The 26,668-nt window shown below is 41.8% G+C and overlaps 1 protein-coding gene across 1 annotated transcript; it reads right to left on the bottom strand.

Annotated features, from left to right (window-relative positions):
- eif2s1b (eukaryotic translation initiation factor 2, subunit 1 alpha b) lies at positions 1-26,655 on the bottom strand. The gene is made up of 8 exons (XM_067991345.1): positions 26,487-26,655; positions 20,940-21,181; positions 16,303-16,382; positions 10,324-10,475; positions 8,218-8,324; positions 5,393-5,490; positions 1,486-1,629; positions 1-557 (listed from the first exon to the last, which is right to left on the bottom strand). Exons 2-8 carry the CDS (start codon positions 21,178-21,180, stop codon positions 432-434), a joined length of 948 nt encoding a protein of 315 aa, XP_067847446.1. The 5' UTR covers position 21,181; positions 26,487-26,655; the 3' UTR covers positions 1-431.
- Between the last annotated feature and the right edge of the window lie 13 nt (positions 26,656-26,668).

Below are 26,668 nucleotides of genomic sequence, written 5' to 3'. Positions count from 1 at the left end.
TAAATTTTACCAATGTTTATTGTTTTTTTGTTAAATGTTCTGAATACAATTTGGCTTGAAAAATGTTTTCCTCCCGCCCACAGAACCACATCCTTGTAAAACTCCAGTGTTACAATTAGCGATTTGCAAGTGTTTCAACTTGGAAAATTCCTGTTGAAAATGTAACAGGCACTCAACTTGCTCCCCACCGCATCATTTTTATACGAGGCAGCTACAGCTTCCCAAACAATTAGGTCAGCCTGGAACGTTTTCTATTGGAACCATGGAAAAAAAAAAGAAATGGTATAGAACAATTCCCGATCACAAATTATGGGGTAAATGAGATATCAAATACTCTTGTGTGAAGTCTTTTGGATACTGATGGCTTTGGAGTTTGTACTTTGAATGAAGTGTTCTGTTTCCCTTGTCAACTTCCTGAATTCAGCAGCTAATTAATCCTCAGTTTTTGCTTCCATTTCATCTGCATCGTCATCTCCGTCAACCTCAGCATTTTCCCGCTCCAGCCGCTCAAGTTGTCTAGCCAGCTCTGTCTCGTCAGTATCTGTAACCACCTTGGGCTGTGAAGGCCATATAAAATGAACAACTCGTGAAAAATGTGAAGACACTTGGTACAACTTAAAGATTGTTTACAGAACCAAACTAGGAACTAAAAAAAGTTCCAAAAAGTGTTACATTCCATTCAAAATAGTTTTTTTAAAAAAAGGCAAAATTCCAGATCAGTTTAAAATGTAATTGGAACAGAAAATTCAAACCGTTGCATCCGTAAGTTGTTAATTAAGTAAACGAAGAGAGAAAGTTACTGCCTAGTCTGGTTACTTGTACATACTTGTCACGCCAGTGTAGATAATGAAGAGCAATCACAAATTAGATACAGTCAAAGGATTCCCATTACGTCATCAAACTAATGTTTCAATAAAGTCAGCTGAGGTACAAAATATTGTAAAGAGGCGCATTTTGATCTGTTAAAACTAATTAGTAGGACAGATACCCAAACCAATCTGTTCTCGCTTTCAATCACCTTGTGCCACACACAGCACCGCTATAACTGATTTGATTCTGAACCTCTGAATACTTTGTGAGGGGTCCAGTTGACTTCCTCTCATTGCCTTTAGAAAAGTTCCTGGCTTCCACCTAGAAGCTCCTCCTGAATGAAAACCAAAAGTGTAAACCACTGAAGTGAACAGCTCACTGGTGCTCCACTGCACAGCACCATCAACCTTCCCCATGTCTCAGCTATTTGGACCTGGTTTGCAAGCCAGCCTTGTGTTTCTCTTCACAAAGTATATTCAGCTCTCAGGTACTGCAGTTCTTGGGACAGTATAGTGGCACTGCTCCAAAACACTGAGTGCTGAGTGGCAGGACACACACTCAAACCCACAGTGACTTCTCAACCACGTTGAAGACCACATTATTGATTGCAGGGATTGGTACAGGGAGAGAGAAAGGAACGAGTTCAAAAGGAATTTAAGAAAATATGGCACTGACCTCCATCTGGATGTTGAACACCCCCCTTTTCTCCTCAATCCGCTCTTTAATTGCAGACATGGCTTGGTTTAGAACAGAAAGGCCTTCTGTACGCTCGAGTGTTGTAGTAGTCATAACATATCTTGGAGGAGCAATTAGATTTATCTAGATACAGAAGCAAAAGTTAAGCACCAATGAGATTATACGAGAATGCTGATCTTTAACCAACTACAGGAACCGAGAATGAAGATTTGGTCAGCCACCATACTTTGGACGAAGAAAGGAACGGCAAAGTTCTAAATTTCACCCCAATACACTCTCTATAAAAGGAGGTTTAGCTGACATGGATCAAGCCAACCTGAAATACAAATAAAGCCGCAATGTATATTCTATACATTTTTCTGAAATTTCATACAATTGTCTACATTACCTAACAATCTTTTTACTTAAGGTCCCCGGACCACTTCTTCACACAATACCAAATGACAAGCTGACATTTAAGGGTTAGCTTGTAAGATTACACAAACTTGCGTGTCAGTGTTCTTCAGCTGAACTGACTATTTTTCTTGCCTTAATTTTTTTCAAGTGTTATGCTTTTGGGCCCAAATCTCATTACTATCTCAATTCAACTATTTCAATGTTATTGTGATTTTACATTTTCTACTGTGAAAATCAAAGGATTGGGATAAAATTCTTCTAACTCGATAGTCTAATTCCATTGCCCCCCACCCCCAAGGGTAGAAAGTGTAAATGTGCAATTTATCACCTTTAAATAATCATTTTTTAAAAATGAAATTAGACATGTTCAAAGTTTCTAGTGAACTAACAGTGGCATTACACTGCCACTTATACATTGTTGCAAAGCAGTTTCCACTTCCCAACGATACAGAAAAAACAGTACTATTTTATTTTTCAGATTGGTGAGTGCAGAAGCAGAAAATCAGGTTTGTAACTCCAGACGAGTCCTGACTTTGGTCCAGACAGGAATAGTATAAGACACAGTCAGGGTGCATATTGCATACAGCACCACCCTTGTGAGGTGCCAAATCCAGTTTTAAAAGTGCTGAAGAGGTCTCAAAAACATTTAAAATTTAATGACTGAAAACTCCTTAGAATGCCAATTACAACCAGCCAGCAACAATTAGGTTCTGGCACACTTCAATAGATTCTGTAGCTACTGGTAAAAATGTAGCCCAAGCCACAGGAAATACTCTAACCTGACTTTTGCCTCAACTTCAACTGTAAAAATTTACCAACCAGGTTTGCTATAATGAAGTTTCTTACACTTGATAATGCTCGACCAGAACATACATACATGTAAATCCAAATCATATTTCTAGTTTATGGTTACAACTGTAGTTCCTGATTTAGATTTTTTATTATTAGGGAGATTTTCCCAGTTAGCTTCCAATAAAACTTTGTGGAAAATGTGATACTTTACAATGAACATTCAACACCAAAATAAATTACAAGGCTATTGAGAGTACAGATTTAGCGTTCAAAATAGATGCATAAATCCTGCATCATATATGTGCATTTTAAGGTTTCCACCTCAGTTCATTTGAGATTTTAAACAAGATTTTCCCATTTACCAAATAAAATGTTTTCTTCGTTTACATTTCACTAACTCATCCAACTACAAAAATGTTACTTGTCTAAACTAGTCACTATTCAACTGCATAGAATTTATAGCACAGAAACAGGCCATTTGGCCCAACTAGTCTGTGCCGGTGTTTATGCTCCACACAACCCTCCTCCAACTCTACTTCATTTAACCCTATCAGCAAAACCTTCTATTCCATTCTCCCTCACGTACTTATCCAGCCTTCCCTTAAATACATCTATGTCATTCACCTCAATGACTCCATGTGGTAGCAAGTTCCACATTCTAACTACACTCTGGGTAAAGAAGTTCCTCCTGAATTCCCTATTAGATTTATTGGTGACTATCTTATATTTATGGCCCCTAGTTCTGGACTACCCCACAAGTGGAAACATGTGGTCTACATTTACCCTATCAAACCCCTTCATAATTTTGAAGACCTCTATTAGGTTCACCCCTTAGCCATCTCTATTCTGGAGAAAAGAGCCCCAGCCTGGTCAGTCCTCCCTGTTAGATACAGTAGTGAGGAATCAATGAAGGGCCAATGTATGCATGTAGGGATAAAACAGGAGGTTTGAAGAGAGTTCAAAAATAATTAAAAGGAATTGAAATTTACTCAGTGACTGAATAGCAATAATGAGTGTTTAACCTTCTTGCATTATTGAGACAAATTTGGGCAATTTAGAGTTATGAGAAAATCAGCTTTACAGAGTTTAATTTTTAGAAACAAATGGCAGCTCCAAGAGAACTTACAAAGTGCTTCATACATTGCAGGGTTCTGAGCACAAAAGGTTAATATTAAGCAAAGATTATTGTATGAAATTATAATAGGGTTCCATCCTCCCTATATACATGTCTTGTGCTATAGAATCTTTGCATAGGACTTCGCATTTAGCATGATCACATTTGGTTAGGGGAAAAGAGTATCGATAGCAGCCACTTTCATAAAAATGTAAAATAAAAAATAACCAAATTTGCAGGACCTGACTGCATCAAAACACACCACACAATCTAATTATGTCCAATTTTCCTAAACACAACTAAAAGCTTAATTGGGCATATTTTGCCTAATTTGTAGTGTGCAAGACAGGCTTTACTGTAACATTCCAAATTTCCACCAGAACTCTCCCAATACCCTAATGAGTAAAACTGCTTAGTGTATTACTATGCTGTCAGACCAGATGATCTCAGGTCTGCACACCACAAGCTGAGTATCAGCCAAGACAAGCATTAGGGCATTACAATTGGCCATGCATGAACACTGTCTGAGGACAGGTCCAGCCTCAATTATGATGTCTTCCAGTCAACATAGCCCGCTGACATGCACTGCCTCAGCTCTCACAAGAAGCATGATCATTTGGTTCAGAGATCAGAGCACTGGAGGCATGTGTGGAACTGTACTCCAGTGTGAATCAGGACTTTGAAGAGGAGAAACAAGAGAAAATTCTTGTAACAAAAAATCTCCGTTTTGCAATATCCATTTCCAGACAATTCCAATAGGATTTCAGTTTAATGTGATTTCTTATGTCTCCATTCAACTACTGTTCTATTATGAGCAGGCAGGCCTGCATCAACTTTGAGTGCTATTTCTTCACTTTGATGTTGAACGTTAATTATAAAGCACAAAACCTCGCACAAAAACACGATAGATTAAAAAAAACACTGGAAGTTATGAAACAGTTTAGATAACCTCACCCTTCAAACTAATAACACGGTGCCGTCAAAAAACATTCAAGACCTTGCATGTCACAAAATGTGGGCAAGTTTAACCAAAAAAAAAGTGCTTTCAAAAACAGTCAAGACCTTACATGCCACAAAATGTATGTGATGATGTCTTGCCAAAAAATCCAAAGAAATTAAGTTCCACTCTCCACATTGGTGGGTTAAGCAAAATAAACCATTTTTGTTGTACAGTTTATGCAGCTGCTGGTTTATTTTGTGCAAACCAGCAGTTCTTGACATCTATGGTGCAGGAAGCACAGTGTAGTTAAAAATATTCACCAAGAAAAACATTATATTCTCAGTTAAACAGTCAACATTTTCTTACCAATTGAAATTGGTTTATGTAACTTGTTATTGTGACTGCACAATGACTATTGCAAAGGTTTAACCGATCTCACCTAAATTAGCCAAATCTCTCATTTTTAAAAAAATCATGCATTAGACAGATCTCATGATTCAGATTATGTAAACGTTTTGAGCAGGTCCCTGGATATATTTTCTGCTTTGCAGCTCTTATAGTCATTTATTACAATGCAGCATAATTATCATGTTGAGCCACTGTTATTAGAAAATGATTTGTGCTTTGAACAATCTCCAACTCACCTTAATGGGCATAATTTCAGTAGAACATTCTAGACCAGCTCTAAGTGCCTCTTTAACAGCATCTATACCTTCATATCCATAACACGCAACTTCAATATCTGGTTTAAGATATAAAAATATAATTGAAAAGCTTAAATGAGGCTTGAAGTAGGAAAACTCAAAAGTAAAGAAACTCACCCTGTTTAAGCACAAGGAGCAACTACACAGAATGTTCCACTTAGATTAACAGCTCCAAGGAACTAAGCTTGGCAAGAAACAATCTTACACTTTTATTACATACCTTCTGTGTGTCATTTGAAGAGATATTCCTTCACTAAGACAGTTTAGTAAAATAATTTTCTTTTAACTTTACACAGAAGAAAATATACCTTTTATGCACCAAGTTCCATCAGATGTTAATGTTGTCATAAGGAGTTTTCAAACCTCATTCTGATTCAGCTGATTTCCTCTCTACTTCCCTTTTCTCCCCAGAAAGTTGTTGTCTAACAATCAAGTAATGCTGCATCAGCTCAGCTCTACCCATGAGTTATTTTTTTTTATTCGTTCACGGGATGTGGGCGTCGCTGGCAAGGCCAGCATTTATTGCCCATCCCTAATTGCCCTCGAGAAGGTGGTGGTGAGCCGCCTTCTTGAACCGCTGCAGTCCGTGTGGTGACGGTTCTCCCACAGTGCTGTTAGGAAGGGAGTTCCAGGATTTTGACCCAGCGACAATGAAGGAACGGCGATATATTTCCAAGTCGGGATGGTGTGTGACTTGGAGGGGAACGTGCAGGTGGTGTTGTTCCCATGCGCCTGCTGCTCTTGTCCTTCTAGGTCGTAGAGGTCGCGGGTTTGGGAGGTGCTGTCGAAGAAGCCTTGGCGAGTTGCTGCAGTGCATCCTGTGGATGGTGCACACTGCAGCCACAGTGCGCCGGTGGTGAAGGGAGTGAATGTTTAGGGTGGTGGATGGGGTGCCAATCAAGCGGGCTGCTTTATCTTGGATGGTGTCGAGCTTCTTGAGTGTTGTTGGAGCTGCACTCATCCAGGCAAGTGGAGAGTATTCCATCACACTCCTGACTTGTGCCTTGTAGATGGTGGAAAGGCTTTGGGGAATCAGGTGGTGAGTCACTCGCCGCAGAATACCCAGCCTCTGACCTGCTCTCGTAGCCACAGTATTTATATGGCTGGTCCAGTTAAGTTTCTGGTCAATGGTGACCCCCAGGATGTTGATGGTGGGGGATTCGGCGATGGTAATGCCGTTGAATGTCATGGGGAGGTGGTTAGACTCTCTCTTGTTGGAGATGGTCATTGCCTGGCACTTATCTGGCGCGAATGTTACATGCCACTTATGAGCCCAAGCCTGGATGTTGTCCAGGTCTTGCTGCATGCAGGCTCGGACTGCTTCATTATCTGAGGGGTTGCGAATGGAACTGAACACTGTGCAGTCATCAGCGAACATCCCCATTTCTGACCTTATGATGGAGGGAAGGTCATTGATGAAGCAGCTGAAGATGGTTGGGCCTAGGACACTGCCCTGAGGAACTCCTGCAGCAATGCCCTGGGGCTGAGATAATTGGCCTCCAACAACCACTACCATCTTCCTTTGTGCTAGGTATGACTCCAGCCACTGGAGAGTTTTCCCCCTGATTCCCATTGACTTCAATTTTACCAGGGCTCCTTGGTGCCACACTCGGTCAAATGCTGCCTTGATGTCAAGGGCAGTCACTCTCACCTCACCTCTGGAATTCAGCTCTTTTGTCCATGTTTGGACCAAGGCTGTAATGAGGTCTGGAGCTGAGTGGTCCTGGCGGAACCCAAACTGAGCATCGGTGAGCAGGTTATTGGTGAGTAAGTGCCGCTTGATAGCACTGTCGACGACACCTTCCATCACTTTGCTGATGATTGAGAGTAGACTGATGGGGCGGTAATTGGCCGGATTGGATTTGTCCTGCTTTTTGTGGACAGGACATACCTGGGCAATTTTCCACATTGTCGGGTAGATGCCAGTGTTGTAGCTGTACTGGAACAGCTTGGCTAGAGGCGCAGCTAGTTCTGGAGCACAAGTCTTCAGCACTACAGCTGGGATGTTGTCGGGGCCCATAGCCTTTGCTGTATCCAGTGCACTCAGCCGTTTCTTGATATCACGTGGAGTGAATCGAATTGGCCGAAGACTGGCTTCCGTGATGGTGGGGATATCGGGAGGAGGCTGAGATGGATCATCCACTCGGCACTTCTGGCTGAAGATGGTTAACAGAATCGCAAATATGTCATGATGCACACAAACTTCCCCAACTCAACTGGTGAATGTCTGACTGATTTCTGGTGATGGGGAGATGCAACATATTTGGAGCCAGGTCACAGCTGATCCATATCCCAAGCATGGTTTTCTCTGAAGTTGTAGAACTACTGTACATGTTTACGCACACACACAAAACATGGCTTGTGGATCTGTGCGGTGGCACTCCCAATGAAAAAGACAGCGGGTTCAATGTGCAGTAAGAATAACCTGGCCACAGTAACTGAGGCAGCAATAAACTGACTCATTTGTGCTACCCATATAAACTCAACAGCATTAAGAATCTTGTTAAGTTCAAGAAAATTACCATAACTAACAACTGCAGAACCACTGCCTTCTGTGGAAGGATAACCTCAGTGAGGGGAGGAGGGAATGCTGGTCTTTATCATCTTAATACTGAACTGTGTTTTACTATGGTTGGTGAATAGCTTAATAGCTCACATTCATTTTTTTGATCAAACAACCAATGCAAACCCAAAACACATGACTAGTTGAGCTTACATCAATTCCCACAGCTCCCCAATGCATTACAGAATTACAATAGACACACCTGCCCGGATTTTAACAGCCTGTGGAGTGAGACGCCGTCTGATATTTTCAAGTAACACACCCCGCTCTTCTTCTGTCAAATCAAGACTGTCCAGAATGGTAGGGTCTCTATGGGGAAAAAGAAAAAAAAAAATCATATATGCAGAATAAATAAGGCAATGCAAGACTGTTCTCTTCACAGCAAAGTGGAAGAGAAAGAGATGATTAATATGCACACCATCCAAGGAGTTTCCATGGTGGGGCAGTGAATTGAACCAGTGAGTACTGAGCCATACAGATCAGGAAATCCTTGTATAAATCCTTGGCCTGTGCTGAATTAACCGATCTCAGCTAGGTAGTGGTGGAAGTGTTACAACTGCTCTCAGTACCAGGTTTGGGGTCCCACGACTGTTGATCCTGAGCACAATCCAGTCACCCTGCTAGGAAGTACACGTGCAGACAGGTTCGGTCCTAGCTGTGATGCATCTCTGGTGAAAATATGTGCCAAGGCATTGTGTTGAAAGGCTTCAAAACTTCTCGAGTTACCTTCTAAACACGATAAATTTTTGTAGAAGAATGAATACGATCATTAACAATGCCTGACAATTAATTTGTTATCTTAGACAAGGAACAGAAAGACTTGCATTTGTACAATCCATCATCACATTTCTCAGCAATGTCTCAAAGCATTTCAAATTTATTTTTAAGTGCAGAGTCTCTTATATAGGCAAACTCAGAAATCAATTTGCACACAGCCAGATTCCACACAATAGGCTGAGAACCTACTGATTGCCATGCTACCTAAACAGACAGGCAAGTAGCAGATAGTCACTGAAAGTAAAAGGCCCTATGGGAGTACACAGGAACAGGAATAGACCATTCAGACCCTCGAGCCTGTTCCGCCATTCAATTAGATCATGGCTGATCTGTACCTCAACTCCATTTACTCACGTTTTGTTAGCACTGCATATTAATTCAAGGTGGTTGGTTTGCTATAGTAATAGTTTTAGGCCAAGGGTAGTATTGACCATCATTGTTTTTAAAATTCAAATTCACATTTAAATAGTGCTGTGATATTATTGGGGGGAAATAACTTAATTCAAAATTCTACGTAATGGGATCAGGTAGAATGGATTACACGGAAAAGTTGAAATAAAGGTATAATTTCAGATCTAGTATTGATGAAAGATTTCATCAATACCCAGCATTAAAAGTTCAGAAAAATCTGTAATTTGACAAAATACGCACTGCAAAAGGCACTTATTAAAAACCAATCGACTGATACATACAGAGGAGAAATGTCTGACTAAGTTAGCTCTGTCAACAGTTGTTGTCAAGGCTCTCACAGATATGGCCAGTTCGGAGATACCAGAAGACTCCCTCCGTAAAACACTTTTGCTGCTTCTCCTCCTCTTCCTCTTCTAAATTGCTCTTTAAAACTCACCTCTTTGACCAACCTTTTGGTCACCTCTCCCAGTATCTCCTCTTTTGGCTCAGTATCCATTTTTTTGGAGCATTTTGGAATATAAAAATGCAAGTTGTTGTTGATGTGTTTTGCAACATTTTGAAAAGTCATGGCATTGTATAAATGCCAAGTATTGTTATTAAAGGAGTTAATATGGTGATGGAGGAGAAGAAAACTTTAATTTTACACTCACTGATTCAGCAGTACTTAAAATCTCTAATTTAATAACTGCACTGTAAATAAAGCTTGCATCTGCTGCCATCGAGCAACTAAATTGCTGCAGATGGGTTCACAATTTTGATTAGGTTTCTGAAACGCAATTACAGTGCTTATAAGATACATGCTTACCCCATTAACTTTTCGTGCTCACAGAAGAGGCATGTGATACTTCATTTACTTTACAGGAAGATCTCCAATGACAACCCATAATGTAAACAGGCACCAGGACTCCCCTTAGGAGGGGGTTCTGCCTGGTGCCCTTCAATCCAATGTACATAGTTATCTGATCTTGCAGAGTATAAAAGGGGCAGATTTGACAGTGAGAACTCGGCTATATTAAAGTCACTTACAATTAAACTGGTTCTGTAATATAAATGCAGTACGAGATTCAAGGAGGTACTTCCCCAGAAAACCCCATGAAGTAGAAAATAAATTAATTCTTACGAAACTGCATGTTTAAATGCATCGTAAGCTCCATATCCAGGCCTTCTGTATTTCTCATCGAAGACCCAGGCTGTTCTCTGAAACAGACTATCCAGCTGTTCATCTTTAGTGTACTCAAGCACTTCTGCAACATGTCGCAAGATGCTATATACCTATTGAAAAAAATCAAACATAATGAAAAATCTTTGTTTCACTCGAGGTGAGTTTAATATTGATACTGCACTAGTGAAGGTGTGTCTTTGTTCTTTTGGAATCATAGAACAGCTGAACTCTCTTTAACAAGAGGGTTCATTAAAAAGAACATGCAATTATATAGTGCCTCATCTTGAAGACATCTCAAAATGCTTTACACTGATGAATGCCTATTGAAGCAGTCACTTTTGTTGTACAGTCATAAATGGCAGCTAATTTGAACATAGCCATTCCCTTAATCAAGCAAATTAGATGAAAAAAAGAGTTAATTTGCTTTTGGTGCTACTGGGTGAGGAACACCAGAACTCCCAGTGATTCTTAGAATAGTGCCATGATTTTTTTTTTACAATCACTGAAACAGGAAGAAAATTAACACTTCATTTGAAAGACACCTTCGACCATGCAGCACTCCCTCAGTGAGACACTGAAGTGCCATCTTAGATTATCCAGTCAAGTCTTGGACAGGGAGTTATCATGATTAGAGATTATTGGTGTTTTTTTGTTATAAACAACAACACATCTCTGATATAAACTTAAGTTCAGGACTTCAAGGGTTAATTCACAAATATGTGGCTTTGTCCCAGTTGTTTTAAATACAGGGAAGTGCTGGAACTACTGGGAGAGGGGATTGGTAAGTTAATGAGATAGCGATTGTAACTGTTACCAATAATGACCTGAGACTATAGGCAATTCATTACTTTGTTTTGTGGCTTCCAGCAGGCCATTTGCACAAGAAAGTACTTGTCTTGCAAAGACAACATAGGCTGTCTGGTAAGAATTCACTCATGCTTGACACCTCCTGCTAATTACCACCTACCATCCTCCCTCAGCTGATGAATCAGTCCTCCTCCATGTAGAGCACCACTTGGAGGAAGCACTGGGGGTAGCAAGGGCACAGAACGTACTCTGCGTGGGGGACTTCAACGTCCATCACCAAGAGTGGCTCGGTAGCACCATTACTGACCGAACTGGCCGAGTCCTGAAGGTCATAGCTGCCAGGCTGGGCCTGCAGCAGGTGGTGAGCGAACCAACACGAGGGGAAAACCTACTTGACCTCGTCCTCACCAATCTACATGTCGCAGATGCATCTGTCCATGACAATATTGGTACGAATGATCACCACACAGTTCTTGTGGAGACGAAGTCCCGTCTTCACACTGAGGACACCATCCAACGTGTTGTGTGGCACTATCACTGTGCTAAATGGGATAGATTCAGAACAGATCTAGCAGTTCAAAACTGGGCATCCATGAGGGGCTGTGGGCTATCAGCAGCAGCAGAACTGTATTCCAGCACAATCTGTAATCTCATGGCCCGGCATATTCCTCAATCTACCATTACCAACAAGCCAGGGGATCAACCCTGGTTCAATGAGGAGTGTAGAAGAGCATGCCAGGATCAGCACCAGGCATACCTAAAAATGAGGTGCCAACCTGGTGAAGCTACAACACAGGATTACATGCATGCTAAACAGCGGAAGCAACATGCTATAGACAGAGCTAAGTGATTCCACAACCAACGGATCAGATCAAAGCTCTGCAGTCCTGCCACATCCAGTCGTGAAGGGTGGCGGACAATTAAACAGCTAACGGGAGGAGGAGGCTCCATGAACATCACCATCCTCAAAGATGGCAGAGTCCAGCACGTGAGTGCAAAAGACAAGGCTGAAGCGTTTGCAACCATCTTCAGCCAGAAGTGCTGAGCGGATGATCCATCTCGGCCTCCTCCAGATATCCCCAACATCACAGAAGCCAGTCTTCAGCCAATTCGATGCACTCCATATGATATCAAGAAACAGCTGAGTGCACTGGATACAGCAAAGGCTATGGGCCGCGACAACATCCCAGCTGTGGTGCTGAAGACTTATGCCCCAGAACTAGCTACGCCTCTAGCCAAACTGTTCCAGTACAGCTACAACACTGGCATCTACCCGACAATGTGGAAAATTGGCCAGGTATGTCCTGTCCACAAAAAGCAGGACATATTGAATCCGTACAATTACCACCCCATCAGTCTACTCTCAAATCAGCAAAGTGATGGAACGTGTCGTCGACAGTGCTATCAAGCGGCACTTACTCACCAATGCTCAGTTTGGGTTTGGCCACGACACTCGGCTCCAGACCTCATTACAGCCTTGGTCCAAACATTGACAAAAGAGCTGAATTCCAGAGGTGGGGTGAGAGTGACTGCCCTTGACATCAAGGCAGCATTTGACAGTGTGGCACCAAGGAGCCCTGGTAAAATTGAAGTCAATGGGAATCAGGGGGAAAACTCTCCAGTGGCTGGAGTCACACCTAGCACAAAGGAAGATGGTAGTGGTTGTTGGAGGCCAATCATCTCAGCCCCAGGACATTGCTGCAGGAGTTCCTCAGGGCAGTGTCCTGGGCCCAGCCATCTTCAGCTGCTTCATCAACGATCTTCCCTCCATCATAAAAGGTCAGAAATGGGGATGTTCGCTTATGATTGCGCAGTGTTCAGTTCCATGCGCAACCCCTCAGATAACGAAGCAGTCCAAGCCCGCATGCAGCAAGACCTGGACAACATCCAGGCTTGCGCTGATAAGTGGCAAGTAACATTCGTGCCAGACAAGGACCACCTCCAACAAGAGAGGGTCTAACCACCTCCCCATGACATTCAACGGCATTACCATCGCCGATTCCCCCACCATTGACACCCTGGGGGTCACCACTGACCAGAAACTTAACTGGACCAGCCACATAAACACTATGGCTACAAGAGCAGGTCAGAGGCTGGGTATTCTGCAATGAATGATTCACCTCCTGACTCCCCAAAGCCTTTCCACCATCTACAAGGCACAAGTCAGGAGTGTGATGGAATACTCTCCACTTGCCTGGATGAGTGCAGCCCCAACAACACTCAAGAAGCTCGACACCATCCAGGACAAAGCGGCCCGCTTGATTGGCACCCCATCCACCACCCTAAACATTCACTCCCTTCACCACCGGCACACCGTGGCTGCAGTGTGTACCATCTACAGAATGCTATGCAGCAACTCGCCGAGGCTTCTTCGACAGCACCTCCCAAACCCACGACCTCTACCACCTAGAATGCCAAGGGCAGCAGGCACATGGGAATATCACCACCTGCATGTTCCCCTCCAAGCCACACACCATCCCGACTTGGAAATATATCGCCATTCCTTCATCGTCGCTGGGTCAAAATCCTGGAACTCCCTACCTTACAGCACTGTGAGAGAACTTTCACCACATGGACTGCAGCAGTTCAAGTTGGCGGCTCACCACCACCTTCTCAAGGGCAATTAGGGTTGGGCAATAAATGCTGGCCTTGCCAGCGATGCACACATCCCATGAACGAATAAAAAAAAACATAAAAGGGAACCCAAAAGTCTTTTATAAACATATCAATAGCAAAAAGGTAGGCAAAGGAAGTGTGGGGTCGATTAGGGATAAAAAATAATCTTCTTGTGGAGGCAGAGGGTATGGCTGAGGTACTAAATGAACCCTTTACATCGATCGTCACTAGAGAAGTGATGCTGCCAATGTAGCAGTAAAGGAGGAGGTAATAGCGATATTGGATAGGATAAAAATAGATAAAGAGGAGGTACTTAAAAGGATGGCAGTACTCAAAGTAGAAAAGTCACCCTGTCCAGATGGGATGCATCCTAGGTTACCGAGGGAAGGGTAGGAATTGCAGAGACTCTGCCCACAATCTTCTAATCCTCCTTAGATATGGGGGCAGTGCCAGAGGACTGCAAATGTTACACCCCGTTCAAAAAAGGGGAGGAGGATAAACCCGGCAATTACAGGCCAGTCAGCCTAACGTCGGTGGTAGGGAAACTTTTAGAGACAATAAGCTGGGACAAAATTAATTGGCACTTGGAAAAGCATGGGCTAATAAATGAAAGTCAGCATGGATTTGTTAAAGGAAAATCATGCTTGACTAACTTGATTGAGTTCTTTGATGAAGTAACGGAGAGGGTTGATGAAGGTAATGTGGTTGATATGTGTATGGACTTTCAAAAGGCATTTGATGAAGTACCACATAATACACTTGTAAGCAAAATTAAAGCCCATGGGATTAAAGGGACAGTGGCAGTGTGGATACAAAATTGGTTAAGCATAGTGGTAGAGAGTAGTGGTGAAAGGTTGTTTTTCAGACTGGAGGGAAGTATACAATGCTGTTTGCCAGGGGTCAGTATTAGGACTATTGTTCTTTTTGATATATATTAATGACCGGGACATGGGTATAATTTCAAATTTTGCAGATGACACGAAACTCGGGAATGGAGGATATTAACAGACTACAGATGAACAAAGACTGCTGAAATGGGCAGACACATGGCAGATGAAATTTAATGCAGAGAAGTGTGAAGTGATACATTTCGGTAGGAAGAATGAGGAGAGGCAATATAAATTAAATGGTACAATTTTAAAGGGGGTGCAGGAACAGACACCCAGGGGTGTATATACACATATCTTTGAAGGTGGCAGAACAAGTTGAGAAGGCTGTTAAAAAAGCATTTGGGAACCTTGGCTTTATAAATAGAGCCATAGTGTACAAAAGCAAGGAATTTATGCTAAACCTTTGTAAAACACTGGTTAGGCTTCAGCTGGAGTATTGTGTTCAATTCTGGCCACGACACTTTAGGAAGGATGTCAAGGCCTTAGAGAGGGTGCAGAAGAGATTTACTACAATGGTATCAAGGATAAGGGACTTCAGTTATGTGGAGAGACTGGAGAAGTTGGGGTGGTTCTCCTTAGAGTAGAGAAGGTTGAGGGGAGATTTGTTAGAGGTGTTCAAAATCATGAAGGATTTTGATAAGAGTAAATAAGGAGAAACTGTTTCCAGTGACAGAAGGGTCGGTAACCAGAGGATTTAAGGCGATTGGTAAAAGAACCAGAAGCAACATGAGGAGACTTTTTTTTTTACGCAGCAAGTTGTTACAATCTGAAATGGCCTGAAAGGGTGGTGGAAGCAGATTCAGTAATAACTTTCAAAAGGGAACTGGATAAATACTTGAAGAGAAAAATTTTACAGGGCCAGGATGAAAGAGCAGGGGAGTGGGACTATTTGGATAACTCTTTGAAAGAGCCGGCACAGGCAGGCTGGGCCGAATAGCCTCCTTCTGTGCTGCAGCATACTATGATCAACTACAGGGTAAGCTTTATTCTGTGCTCCTCCAGCAAAATCGTAAACAACGCTTTATAAGAGCATTCGTGTTTTTGCTCTAGTAGCCAACAGGGCACCCCCACCAAGCTAAAACGTATCCAAACTTTTCTCAAATTAGTTTGAATCACCAAAAACAACTTGATCCAGCATCACTTTACAGTAGAACATATTAAGCAATTTTACTTTCCATTTCATGTTATTGCATTTAAGTCATGTTAGGGGTGTTGGGCATTTTATGCTTAAACAAAAACAGTTTAAAGCACTTCAATTTTTATTATTTTATGGGGTAATTTAATGACATAGAAACATGCCATGCCAGAGACTGGTAGTAAACCTGCATAGCAAGCTCCCAATCTCAGTGGTGACATTAGCAAAGACAAAATGGAGCTGAGGTGCATGTGCACAGAAATGTATATACTTAATATATAAAATTCAATGCATTGCTATCAGCAGTTCATGCAATGCCACAGACCTGCTGTCATAAAAACCTACATAAAGCCTCAATCTACACATCTGATTGTACAGTAGGCAAGATACTAAATTGTCAGTTGTTGGTGCTATATGACCTATCTCTGCAATTGACACCAAACTTTTCCATTCATCAATGTAAATACATGTGAAGAAAAAAACACTTACAGTCTTGGACTTGGTAAATTTGTCTTCACATTTTATTGTTTCTTCTTGAGAAACTCTGCGCTTAGACAAATCAATGTAACCTGGATCAAACAAGACAGAGATAAAGCAATCAACCACAATGACCACTTATTCAGCCATCATTCACCTGCTGTGAAGCAAAAGTCCTAAAACATACCATGATGTTGAAAGCTATACAGTGAGTTCTATGAAAATTAAACTAGGCTCCCATCATGTTTCAGAAAGTCAATGCCATATAGCTCAGGATAATCCTAAATTTCATGAGAATTCCAACTGAACTGATCACTAAAGCTTCAGCATTACTTAGGGCTCCCTGGTAGCATCAAAAGCTTAAAATAAGTATGCAAAGGAAAAAAATATTCGGGAAGCAAATACAATTATTTTTAATTGCCTTATTTTAATATAAAGCAATTCCAATTACCTTTTGCACAGCAGATTTAATTGGTTTAGTTATTGCAACAAAATTGCCATTATATAGTTTGTAACAATGGAAACTGGCATGTGGTGAAGTACGACCAATTCTCAAGCTGGTTCTTAAACCATTCCAGATTTGGCAGAATTATAGAAGGATTACTTTCAAAATTAAGTTATTCCTTACAAAAATTACCAATCTAATTCAGCAAGCTCAGGAAGCATTTTTGTTGGATAAACCCTCGACTTGCCTTAAAGAGAGCTTACTAAAAGGAAGTTTTTTTTAAAAACACATTTCAAATACTTTTCTGTAAAGATTTATTCTGCATCCCCTCCCCCAAAGCTGCACACAATTCATTAACCGAGACGGACCACAAGAAACTGGGTTGACACTCTTTCCATTATTTCTTTCCTTTATGGGGAATCACCATCACTGCTAAGTACTTACCTCAAGCAACCCACCTAAAAAGTTAAATTCATCACAAGGACACTTAAGCCAAATGGCTATAACCTGCAGCATTAAATCACAACAAGAAAGAACTCTAAATTCAGTTTTGTTTTTGGAATTTGATTAACAAAGAAAAAAGGTTAACTATTATTAGGCTACAAACATTTTTATATGTAAATAGCAAAAAAAAAAACAAAAGCAGCTGATATTAAAGAAAAGAACTTGCATTTACATAGCACTTTCAAATCCTCAGGCTGTCCCAAAGCACTTTACAGCCGATGAATTACTTTTGAAGTCTAGGCAAACATGGCAGCCAATTTTCACACCAGGTCCCATAAACAAGATAATCTTGGTATTGGTAAGGGATAAATGTTGTCTGGGAGAACTCCTCCTGCTCTTATATCAAAACTACAGCACAGAAATAGGCCATTCGGCCCAAATGGTCTATGCCAGCGTTTATGCTCCACACAAACCTCCTCCCTTCAGACTTCATCTAACCCTATCGAGGTTATTCCTTTCTCCCTCGTGTGCTTATCTAGCTTCCCCCTAAATGCATCTATGCTATTTGCCTCAGCTATTTCTTGTGGTAGCGCGTTCCTCATTCTCACCACTCTTTGGGTGAAGAAGTTTCTCCTGAATTCCCTATTGCATTTATTAGTGACTATCTTATATTTATGGCCTCCCCCACAAATGGAAACATTTTCTCTATGTCTACCCTATCAAACTTTTTCATTATCTTAAAGACCTCTATCAGGTCACCCCTCAACCTTCTCTTTTCTAGAGAAAAGAGCCCCAGCCTGTTCAGCCTGTCCTGATAAGGATATCCTCACAGTTCTGGTATCATCCTTGTGAATCTTTTTTGCACTGTCTCCAATGCCTCCATATCCTTTCTACAATATGGAGACCAGAACTGTGCACAATATTCCAAGTGTGGTCTAACCAAGGTTCGATACAAATTTAACATAGAATTAAAAAGCAAAGAAGCTATCACTCTAAAAATGAACCCTAATGTTTGATTTGCCTTTTTTAATGGCCTTATTAACCAGCGTCGCTATTTTTAGTGATTTGTGCATCTGTACCCCTAGATCCCTTTGCTCCTCTATCCCATTTAGACTCTTATTATCCAAGCAGTATGTGGTCGCCTCATTCTTCCTACCAAAATGCACCACCTCACATTTATTTATATTGAAATTCATTTGCCAATTACGCGCCCATTCTGCAAGTTTATTAACGTCCTCTTGCATTTTGACACATTCTTCCTTTTTATTATAAGTTCCCCCCAGCCTAGCCCTGAACTCGCACATTTCTCTAGTTTCTCTCCTATCTCCCGTCAAGCCCTCTCCGAGCTCATTTTGACCACGAGACCTACCTCCTGCTCCCTCGACCCTATTCCCACTAAACTGCTGACCACCCAACTTCCCTTCCTGGCCCCTATGTTAGCTGATATTGTTAATGGTTCCCTCTCCTCAGATACCGTCCCCCTCCCCAGGTACCGTCCCCCTCCCCATCAAATCTGCCGTCATCACACCCCTCCTCAAAAGCCTAACCTTGACCCCTCTGTCCTTGAAAACTGCCGCCCCATCTCCAACCTCCCTCTCCTCTCCAAAGTCCATGAACGTGTTGTCACCTCCCAAATCCACGATCATCTTTCCTGCAACTCCATGTTTGAATCTCTCCATCAGGTTTCCGTCCCTGCCACAATACTGGAACAGCCCTTATAGGATGTCATTTGTGACTTTGATGTGACTGTGATGATGGTAAACTATCCCTCCTCATCCTTCTTGACCTGTCAGCAGCCTTTGACACGGTTGACCACATCATCCTTCTCCAATGCCTCTCCTCCGTTGTCCAACTGGGTAGGACTGCTCTGGAATCCCCTCCATAACCTCCCTGCCTCAACAACAACTTGTATTTATATAGCGCCTTTAAATGTAGTAAAACATCCCAAGGTGCTCCACAGGAATGTTACCAAACAAAATTTGATACCAAGCCACATAAGGAGGTATTAGGGCAGGTGACCAAAAGCTTGGTCAAAGAGGTAGGTTTTAAGAAGCGCCTTAGAGGAGAGAGAGGCAGAGAAGTGGAGCGGTTTGGGTAGGGAATTCCAGAGCTTAGGGCCTAGGCAGCTGAAGGCACAGCTGCCAACGGTGGAGCGATTTAAATCAGGGATGCGGAAGAGGCAAGAATTGGAGGAGTGCAGAGATCTCAAGAGAATTGTAGGGCTGGAGGAGGTTAGAGATAGGGAGGAGTGAGGCCATGGAGGGATTTGAAAACAAGGGTGAGAATTTTAAAATTGAGGCGTTCCAGGAGCGGGAACGAATGTAGGTCAGCGAGAACAGGGGTGATGGGAAAACGAGACTTGGTGCGAGTCAGGATACAGGCAGCAGAATTTTGGATGAGCTCAAGTTTATGGAGGGTGGAAGATGGGAGGCCAGCCAGGAGAGCATTGGAATTGGTAACAAAGGCATGGATGAGGGTTTTAGCAGATGAGCTGAGGCAGGGGCAGAGACAGGCGACGTTAGAGGTGGAAGTACCGGTCTACCTCTCTCTTCTCCTTTAAAGACAAAATTTTGAGATTGTACTTCCGATCCCCGAATCCAAATAGTTAATGTAATTTATGAACAGTGATCCCAGTACCGATCCCTGTGAAACATCACTTCCCACCTTTTGCCGATATGCATAGCTACCCTTAACTGCTACTCTCTGTTTTCTGTTTTGTAGCCAACTTGCTATTCATCCCCTGACTCCACTCCACCTTAGCCATGAGTCTACAATGCGGTACCTTATTGAAGGCATTTTGAAAATCCAAATATATTACATCTGCTACCTTACCCTTGTCTCCTCTTTCTGATACTTCTTCAAAAAATTCAATAAGATTGGTCAAGCATGACTTTCCCTTCTGAAATCCGTGCTGATTATTCTTTATTATATTTTCGTTCTCTAGATGTCTATTACAACTTTGAGTAAAGATTCCTTTATCTTTCTTACCAGCCACCTTAAGCTAACTGGTCTATAGCTCCCTGGACTTGTTCTATCTCCCATTTTAAATACAGGAATAACATTAGCTGTCCGCCAGTCCTCTGGCACTATTCCCTTTTCTAATTAATTTTTAGATAAATATAATACTGCCTCTGCTATCTTCTCCCTAGCTTCTTTTAATATACACGGATACAATCCATCCGGACCAGGGGTCTTATCCTCCCTAAGTTTGATTAGTTTGTCAATTTTCTCCCCCTTTTCTATCTTAAATGTTTGAATATCTTTTTCGATCTCTTCTTCTAATGTCTTGCCCACCTTGTTAGTCTCCCTGGTGAATACGGAGGCAAAGTAACTATTCAATTTTTCTGCCATTTTGCAGTCGTTACCTGTGAGTATATCTTGCGCATCCCCTTCTTCAAATAGTGCCATGGGATCGGCTATATCTACCCAAGAGAGCCTTGATTCAATGTCTAATTCAAAAGATGGCACGTCTGAGTGCAGCACTCCCTCAGTACAGCACTGAAGTGTCAGCCTAGATTTTGTGCTCAAGTCCTACAGCAGGTCTTGAACTCAATCTTCTGACTCAGAAGCAAAAGTACTACCACTGAGCCAACACTGTCATAAGAAACAATTTACAAAAATGTGTGGAGCAAACAACCAAATGTTTGAACCACTAGAGGGGCTCCAATTACCCTCATCCATATGGCTAGCAGTCAGAGATTTAAAAATCTAGATCTAAAGAACACAACCTCCAGTTAATGCAATCTGCATACTACGTTACCTTTCTCTTTGTCCACTCGGATTACAACTACACATTCATTTCTACCAATGCGAATCAGTTTGTTGATAGATCGGATACGTCTCCTTGAGAGCTCACTGAGGAGAATCATGCCTTCAATGTTATTATATTCTAGAAGGCTGACATAGGCACCCATCTCTGCAATGGAGCGGACATTCACCATCACCACATCTTCCACCTCTGGAAATTTGTGTTGGTAAAACCGACAACTAAGAGCTGGCATTCTGAAATAGAAAAAAAATGGAATGATATTCTGGTACATCAAAAACAACAGAAAGACAAGCCCACTTATTACTGCTGGCCTGCTAGATAACATGCAGAGCTAATAGGATCCTAAAAATGGTTGGGGGAGGGGGGGGGGGAGACAGAGGAAGAAGTAGTACAAAATGATACAGGGATTCTACAAAATCATTGTGTATTGGCTGTACGCAAAGTGGTACTGACAAATTGTGGAAATGCCTGTGGACAGCCACCACGCAGTTGAGATTATAGCATTTCAGCCTGGAAGCCTAAAAGAACTAAAAGGAATACAAGGAAAAAGATACTGCAGGAATATTTTTCAAAGAATATTACATGCCCCCTTAATACATTCCAGATTACAGAAGATCAGGGCAATTAAGTGTTTAAATTCAAGAGAACTCGCTTTTTTGTAGTATGTTTGACCATTAAGATGACATATGAAAGCACAAAGCATAGATTTTTCAGTGATTTCAGCTGCTTCAATAACTTCAGCTTGTCTGCAGCTTTAATGTACAATGGATTTTTCATTGCTATCTAGAACCTTCTGGAAACACAAATGTTTAAAATATCATGGTTTGCCCACTCCCTGATAGGTCAATGAGTTTAGCCAGAAAGAAGCAGAGGGAAAGACCCCAGACCTGTGTTGAGTTAGCTGATCCAAGTAGAGTAGCAGTAGGTGTTCTACAATTTGTCTTAGCAAACTTGGGTCAGTGAGGGGAAAATCAGCCCAAGTTCCCAGTCCTGATAGTTATCCAGAACCCTTGCGAAATGTGCATTGTGTGGATGTTGGATGAAAACAAGATCAGGGCCTGCCACTGTCCAGTAGGTTCTGATATTCACCATCAATGTCCATGCTTGAATAATGACCTTTTGGGGCAGAGTGCCAGTACCTATGCAACCACAACCTACCAAGCAATTAATGTCTTCAAGGGAGGAGAACAGTGACCAGGAGCAAAACAAAAGAGGGATTAATACCCTTCAAAATACATCATCCTTATCATACAAAAAATAGCCGAAAAGCATATTAAATGTTTTCAGCTCTTCTCCCTCTCCTTGAAACTCCTTCAAATTCTAAAACAATTTTTTTTGGTCAACAACTTCTATACAAAAAAACATAGGCCCACATCATAATACAAGACCAGCAGTTCCATGGTACCACTGGTTCTGAAATGCAGGCCTATTATATGAAGTGCATCACTTTAATGATCCTGGTAATCACAATGGTCCTCAACATCCATTAGACACAGCTGTTGCATATGTACAACCGATCAGTAAAACATCACTCTACTTCAGCAATCTTTGGTTAAAGCGGCTTTGAGACCACAAGGGCTCAAACTTGTAAGCCTCATTTCCTCAATCTCCAATGAGTTTACAATAACAAAATTTGAAAGCAGTTGTTAAAGTGGAAAATCATTATTCACTAACATGGGCCAGAAAATTAAGACCGTTCACTGACATTTGGCATCAACAATCGCTACCCATTATAAATGCCAACTAATGCATTTTGGGAGGAAAAACAAGATATGTGATAATTCTTTGAAAGTGTGAGTGCATGTAGATAAAACCATTTAAAAGCGCATTCTGGGTTTTATTAATAGAGTATAAGAGCAAAGATGCTATCCTAAACTTGTGCAAGGAAATGGTTACATCAGTACAGTATGCAGTTTTGAGCATCTTATTATAAAAAGGATATTAAAGCCAGTGAGTAAACAGCATGGATTCACCAGACTGATACCAAGTGATAACAAACTGTAATCAATGAGAAGTTAAACTGTTTGCCTGCCAAGTCGGAGTTAAAATATCCTATGGCACTATTTAAAGAGCAGGGAATTCTGGCCAAGATTCCTGCTCTGCCAATACCACCAAAAACAGATTATCTAATCACTTCTCTCAATTGTTTATATATTGTGATGTAAAAGGCATCACAATTGTGTAGGACAGGCTGGATGGATTAGAGGGTCTTTTCCTGTCCATTACTGTTCGTAGCTCCTGCTTGTGGGGCATTGCTGTGTGTAAATTGGCTACTGCGCTTGTCTACACTAGTGGTTGCATTTCAAAAGTAACCAGTGTTTGTAAAATCCACTGGGTTATGCTGAGGTTTTGAAAGGCTCTAGAAATTTTTCTTCCTTTACTTTTCACACTTTACAAATGTTGCCTCAAAGTGTGCTTGCTGTTAGAGGCGACTCTGGGGTTAAGGACTCATTCGTTCGGAGTGAAAATCTCTGTTGCTGTAGAATGTTTGAAGTACGCACACCAGGGATTTTGTATTGAGGGAGATGTAAATGATTTAAGTGAATTCTTCACTTATAAATAGGTGTGGAACGTCACATTGGTGACCTGGAAAACTCCAGAATTTTTGCTTAAGCTGTGCAGTTTCCCAACCTCACTTGCTGTCACATTGGTGGTGGCAGAAGCGATTTCAATAAATTGGTTAAATAAGCACGACGTAAAAATTTGATCGCGATTCTCTTTGGTAACACTTTTTGTTGGTTCTGCTGGGAGAATAAGGAATGCTTGTTTGGGCTGTTGTAATAATTTACAGATTCTCAGCAATTTGGTTGTGAACATGACTAACAAAATGCAGCTGGCATTGCTAACATGTAGAACTGAGCATTCACTAGCATTTTGCTTGTCAAGTAGTAAATGATTGTGTTTCAACTTTTGAGTCTGAAATATAATTTTTGTGAATGATTGTTAACGAGAAGAAATGTAGCTCTAGCACTTTTTTACCTGTTTACCTCCCACTCCACCTTAACTCTTGCTGCACAGTTTCACGGCCACCTTCTCATTCCTCACCTAATTAACTATGTGAAAACCTCAACAACATAGGACATCACAGCTGAGCAGATCCTGTACTCACAGTGCTTCCCTGCACACATCTATTTTCTAGAAGAGTCAATGGATGGCAATTGGAGTGGGCATTTTGTGTGTTTTGTTTTGTCTTTCTTTCCATGGCGTGCCGATGCTGAGATCAGCTGACTCGGCACAAACAGGGGATTGAAGCCGAAATATTCTGGCCTGTACTAGCTGGTGTTTTCTTTTAAAAAGAAAAGTTACATTGATATTAGAGAGGCTAGGGGGTGCAGTGTTAAAATATTAGTTTATAGTGGTGCAATGTCTGTCCCAACTTGTTGCTGGAACAATTGAAAATTAATCCCATTGCCCTGCTTTATCCCCAAAGCCCCGTATCTTCCTCTGCCTTCAAAAATATTTATCTCTTCCATTAAATGATACAATGGCCTCTGCTTCAGCTGCTCCCTATGCAAAGCATTAGATGCTCCTTCAACTTTCTCCTCACTCTTCAGTTTTAAATTGACAACCTGTTGCCATTGACTATCAACTAGAGAAAATAGGTTTCCCCTATTCACGCATATCAAAACCCTTTATAATGTTAAACCCTTTCCTCTTAGCCTTCTCTGTACCAGTGGAAATAGTCCCAGTAACTCAAGTCTAATGTCTCATCTGAAAGATAACACCTCTGACAATGCAGCATTCTCTCAGTACTGCACTAAAGTGTCAGCCTGGATTCTATGCTCTGGTCTGTAGTGGGGCCTGAACCCAAAACCTTCAGACCAAGAGGCAAGTGTGCAAAAACTGCCGCTTGTAGTATAACAGATCTGGCATTGGTGCTGCCGTGGAGGCAATGTAACCCTCTTCAAGTGGGTTCAATGTACTCTGACAGCAAAATGCTATTGGTATCAAAGATGCTATTACAAGCTGCACTTCCGTTGGGTCCAGTTTTGATTTTAGTCATCTCGACTAGAAAGCAAGCAATGCAGTTTGTCATTACTACATGAACCTTCCCAAAACTGCAGAAGATCTGGCAAAAGTGGCAACTTTTCAGCAACTACATGCGCAGTTCCGTTGTTGCTAAATTCCCCAGTATAAATAGCACAGAGAACTGGATATTGTTGGTTAGTAGAACCTTTCTTTAATGCCACCAGAGGTTTGCACATGTGCAGTTATTCCATTGTCAAAGCTGTCAGAAGTGATATAATATTACAATGGAGCCATGGGATCAGAACTACAGAATTCGCACATGATGCAAAGCTATGAATATGGCTTCAGATTTCTCAATAAATTTAATTGTAAAAGTCTGCTGAGCCATCAGCCAACATGAACTGTTCTTGTTATATCAGTTTTGATTGTCAGCCGTTCTGCCCCATTCCTTCGGCACATTTTTCACTTTATTGCTCTTTCAATTTGAACAGGCACATTTCACTGATTTAATCCCTCACTATAACCATCAATTTCCCTGGTTGTTACTTATGAAAAAAAGCACAGATGTGGAGGAGATAAAAACTATCCACACAATGCACAGACATTCAAAAAAAACCTGATAAACTAGCTTGTGGTAATGCAACTATTTTTGCTGCCACAACCCTTAACTTGAATTTTTCACCCTATTCATGATAAAATATAAAAATCTCCATAAAATTTCTTTAATTCCCAACAATCTTTTCTGACAAAAATTGAAATTTTAGTCAAATTCAATTTAGTTTTTAATCAATGGAGTCAGAGAATAAATAACAGGCGACACCCTCCCTGGTCATAGAATGAAATACATTCAGAAATTAGACATGGGGTATTGGGAGTTGAGTAAATGAGTCTTTCATCTCCTGAGACTTAAAATCCACCCCAGAATGATGCAATCAAAGTCTCCTCTGTTTGTGAACTTTTAACAATCCTACATCTCAATTACACGTGGGCACACAGCACAAAACTGTAAGCTTGGTAGCAACCACTCTCGAAGGCCGTGGGATCGTTGGCGTTGGAAGTGGCGAAGGAGGAAAGACCAAGGAGGAAAGCTCCGAAAGCTTGTGATTTAAAATAAAACTGTTGGACTATAACCTGGTGTTGTGCAAGTCCTTACATTTGTCCACCCCAGTCCATCCCCGGCATCTCCACATCACGAAGTGGGTGGAGGAAGAGAAGGGAATCACACCGCAAATTTGAGGCACCAATGAACTAATGGAGACGGGCAATGGAGGGTTGGGTCCGCGTGCCAGATGTTAACATATCGACTCTCAGACTGGAACTATTTAAAACCCAAGTAACATTCCACAGGTTTGACTAAGAATTTAGCCGTTACACCGTCCCCGGGCTGCGGATAAAAAGGGTGAAGCTCGTCCTGTTGATTCCGTGTAATACTATAAAACGTGCCTGAATTAGGCCAAACTCTCGGATTCCGTCCGCAGCGCCCTTTCCCAGTGTGTCAGTGGGGGGGGGGGGCCGGTGTGAAAGACAGTCCCAGGTCTCAGCCTCCACGGGTTCGTGGCCCTCACCTACCTGCACCGAATCTGTCAGCAGCACCACCACCACCACTGCTGTTGCACGAATGACGCTGTGAAGAAGGAAGCTCGGGCTGGGAACCGGTCTCTGCCACAACTTCGCGCCGTTTCCGCCTGGCTCACAGGCCCCAACAGTTGGATCCGTGTTCGCGCACTGAGCATGCGCCGCACCAGGAACCC

The sequence above is a fragment of the Heptranchias perlo genome, chromosome 10 (assembly GCF_035084215.1).
Source record: "Heptranchias perlo isolate sHepPer1 chromosome 10, sHepPer1.hap1, whole genome shotgun sequence".
NCBI classification, from domain to species: Eukaryota; Metazoa; Chordata; class Chondrichthyes; order Hexanchiformes; family Hexanchidae; genus Heptranchias; species Heptranchias perlo.
The sequence above is the reverse complement of the archived record's forward strand: the minus strand, read 5'-3'. Positions and strand labels throughout refer to the sequence as shown.

Bases quoted from the DNA above. Each gene is read 5' to 3' on its own strand.
- eif2s1b (XM_067991345.1), bottom strand. From the start codon at position 21,180: ATGCCAGCTCTTAGTTGTCGGTTTTACCAACACAAATTTCCAGAGGTG. The intron at 1,630-5,392 runs GTGAGTTGGAGA...TTCTGTATCTAG, and splicing joins CTGAAATTATGCCCATTAAG to ATAAATCTAATTGCTCCTCC. The intron at 558-1,485 runs GTCAGTGCCATA...TGGCCTTCACAG, and splicing joins TGTTCAACATCCAGATGGAG to CCCAAGGTGGTTACAGATAC.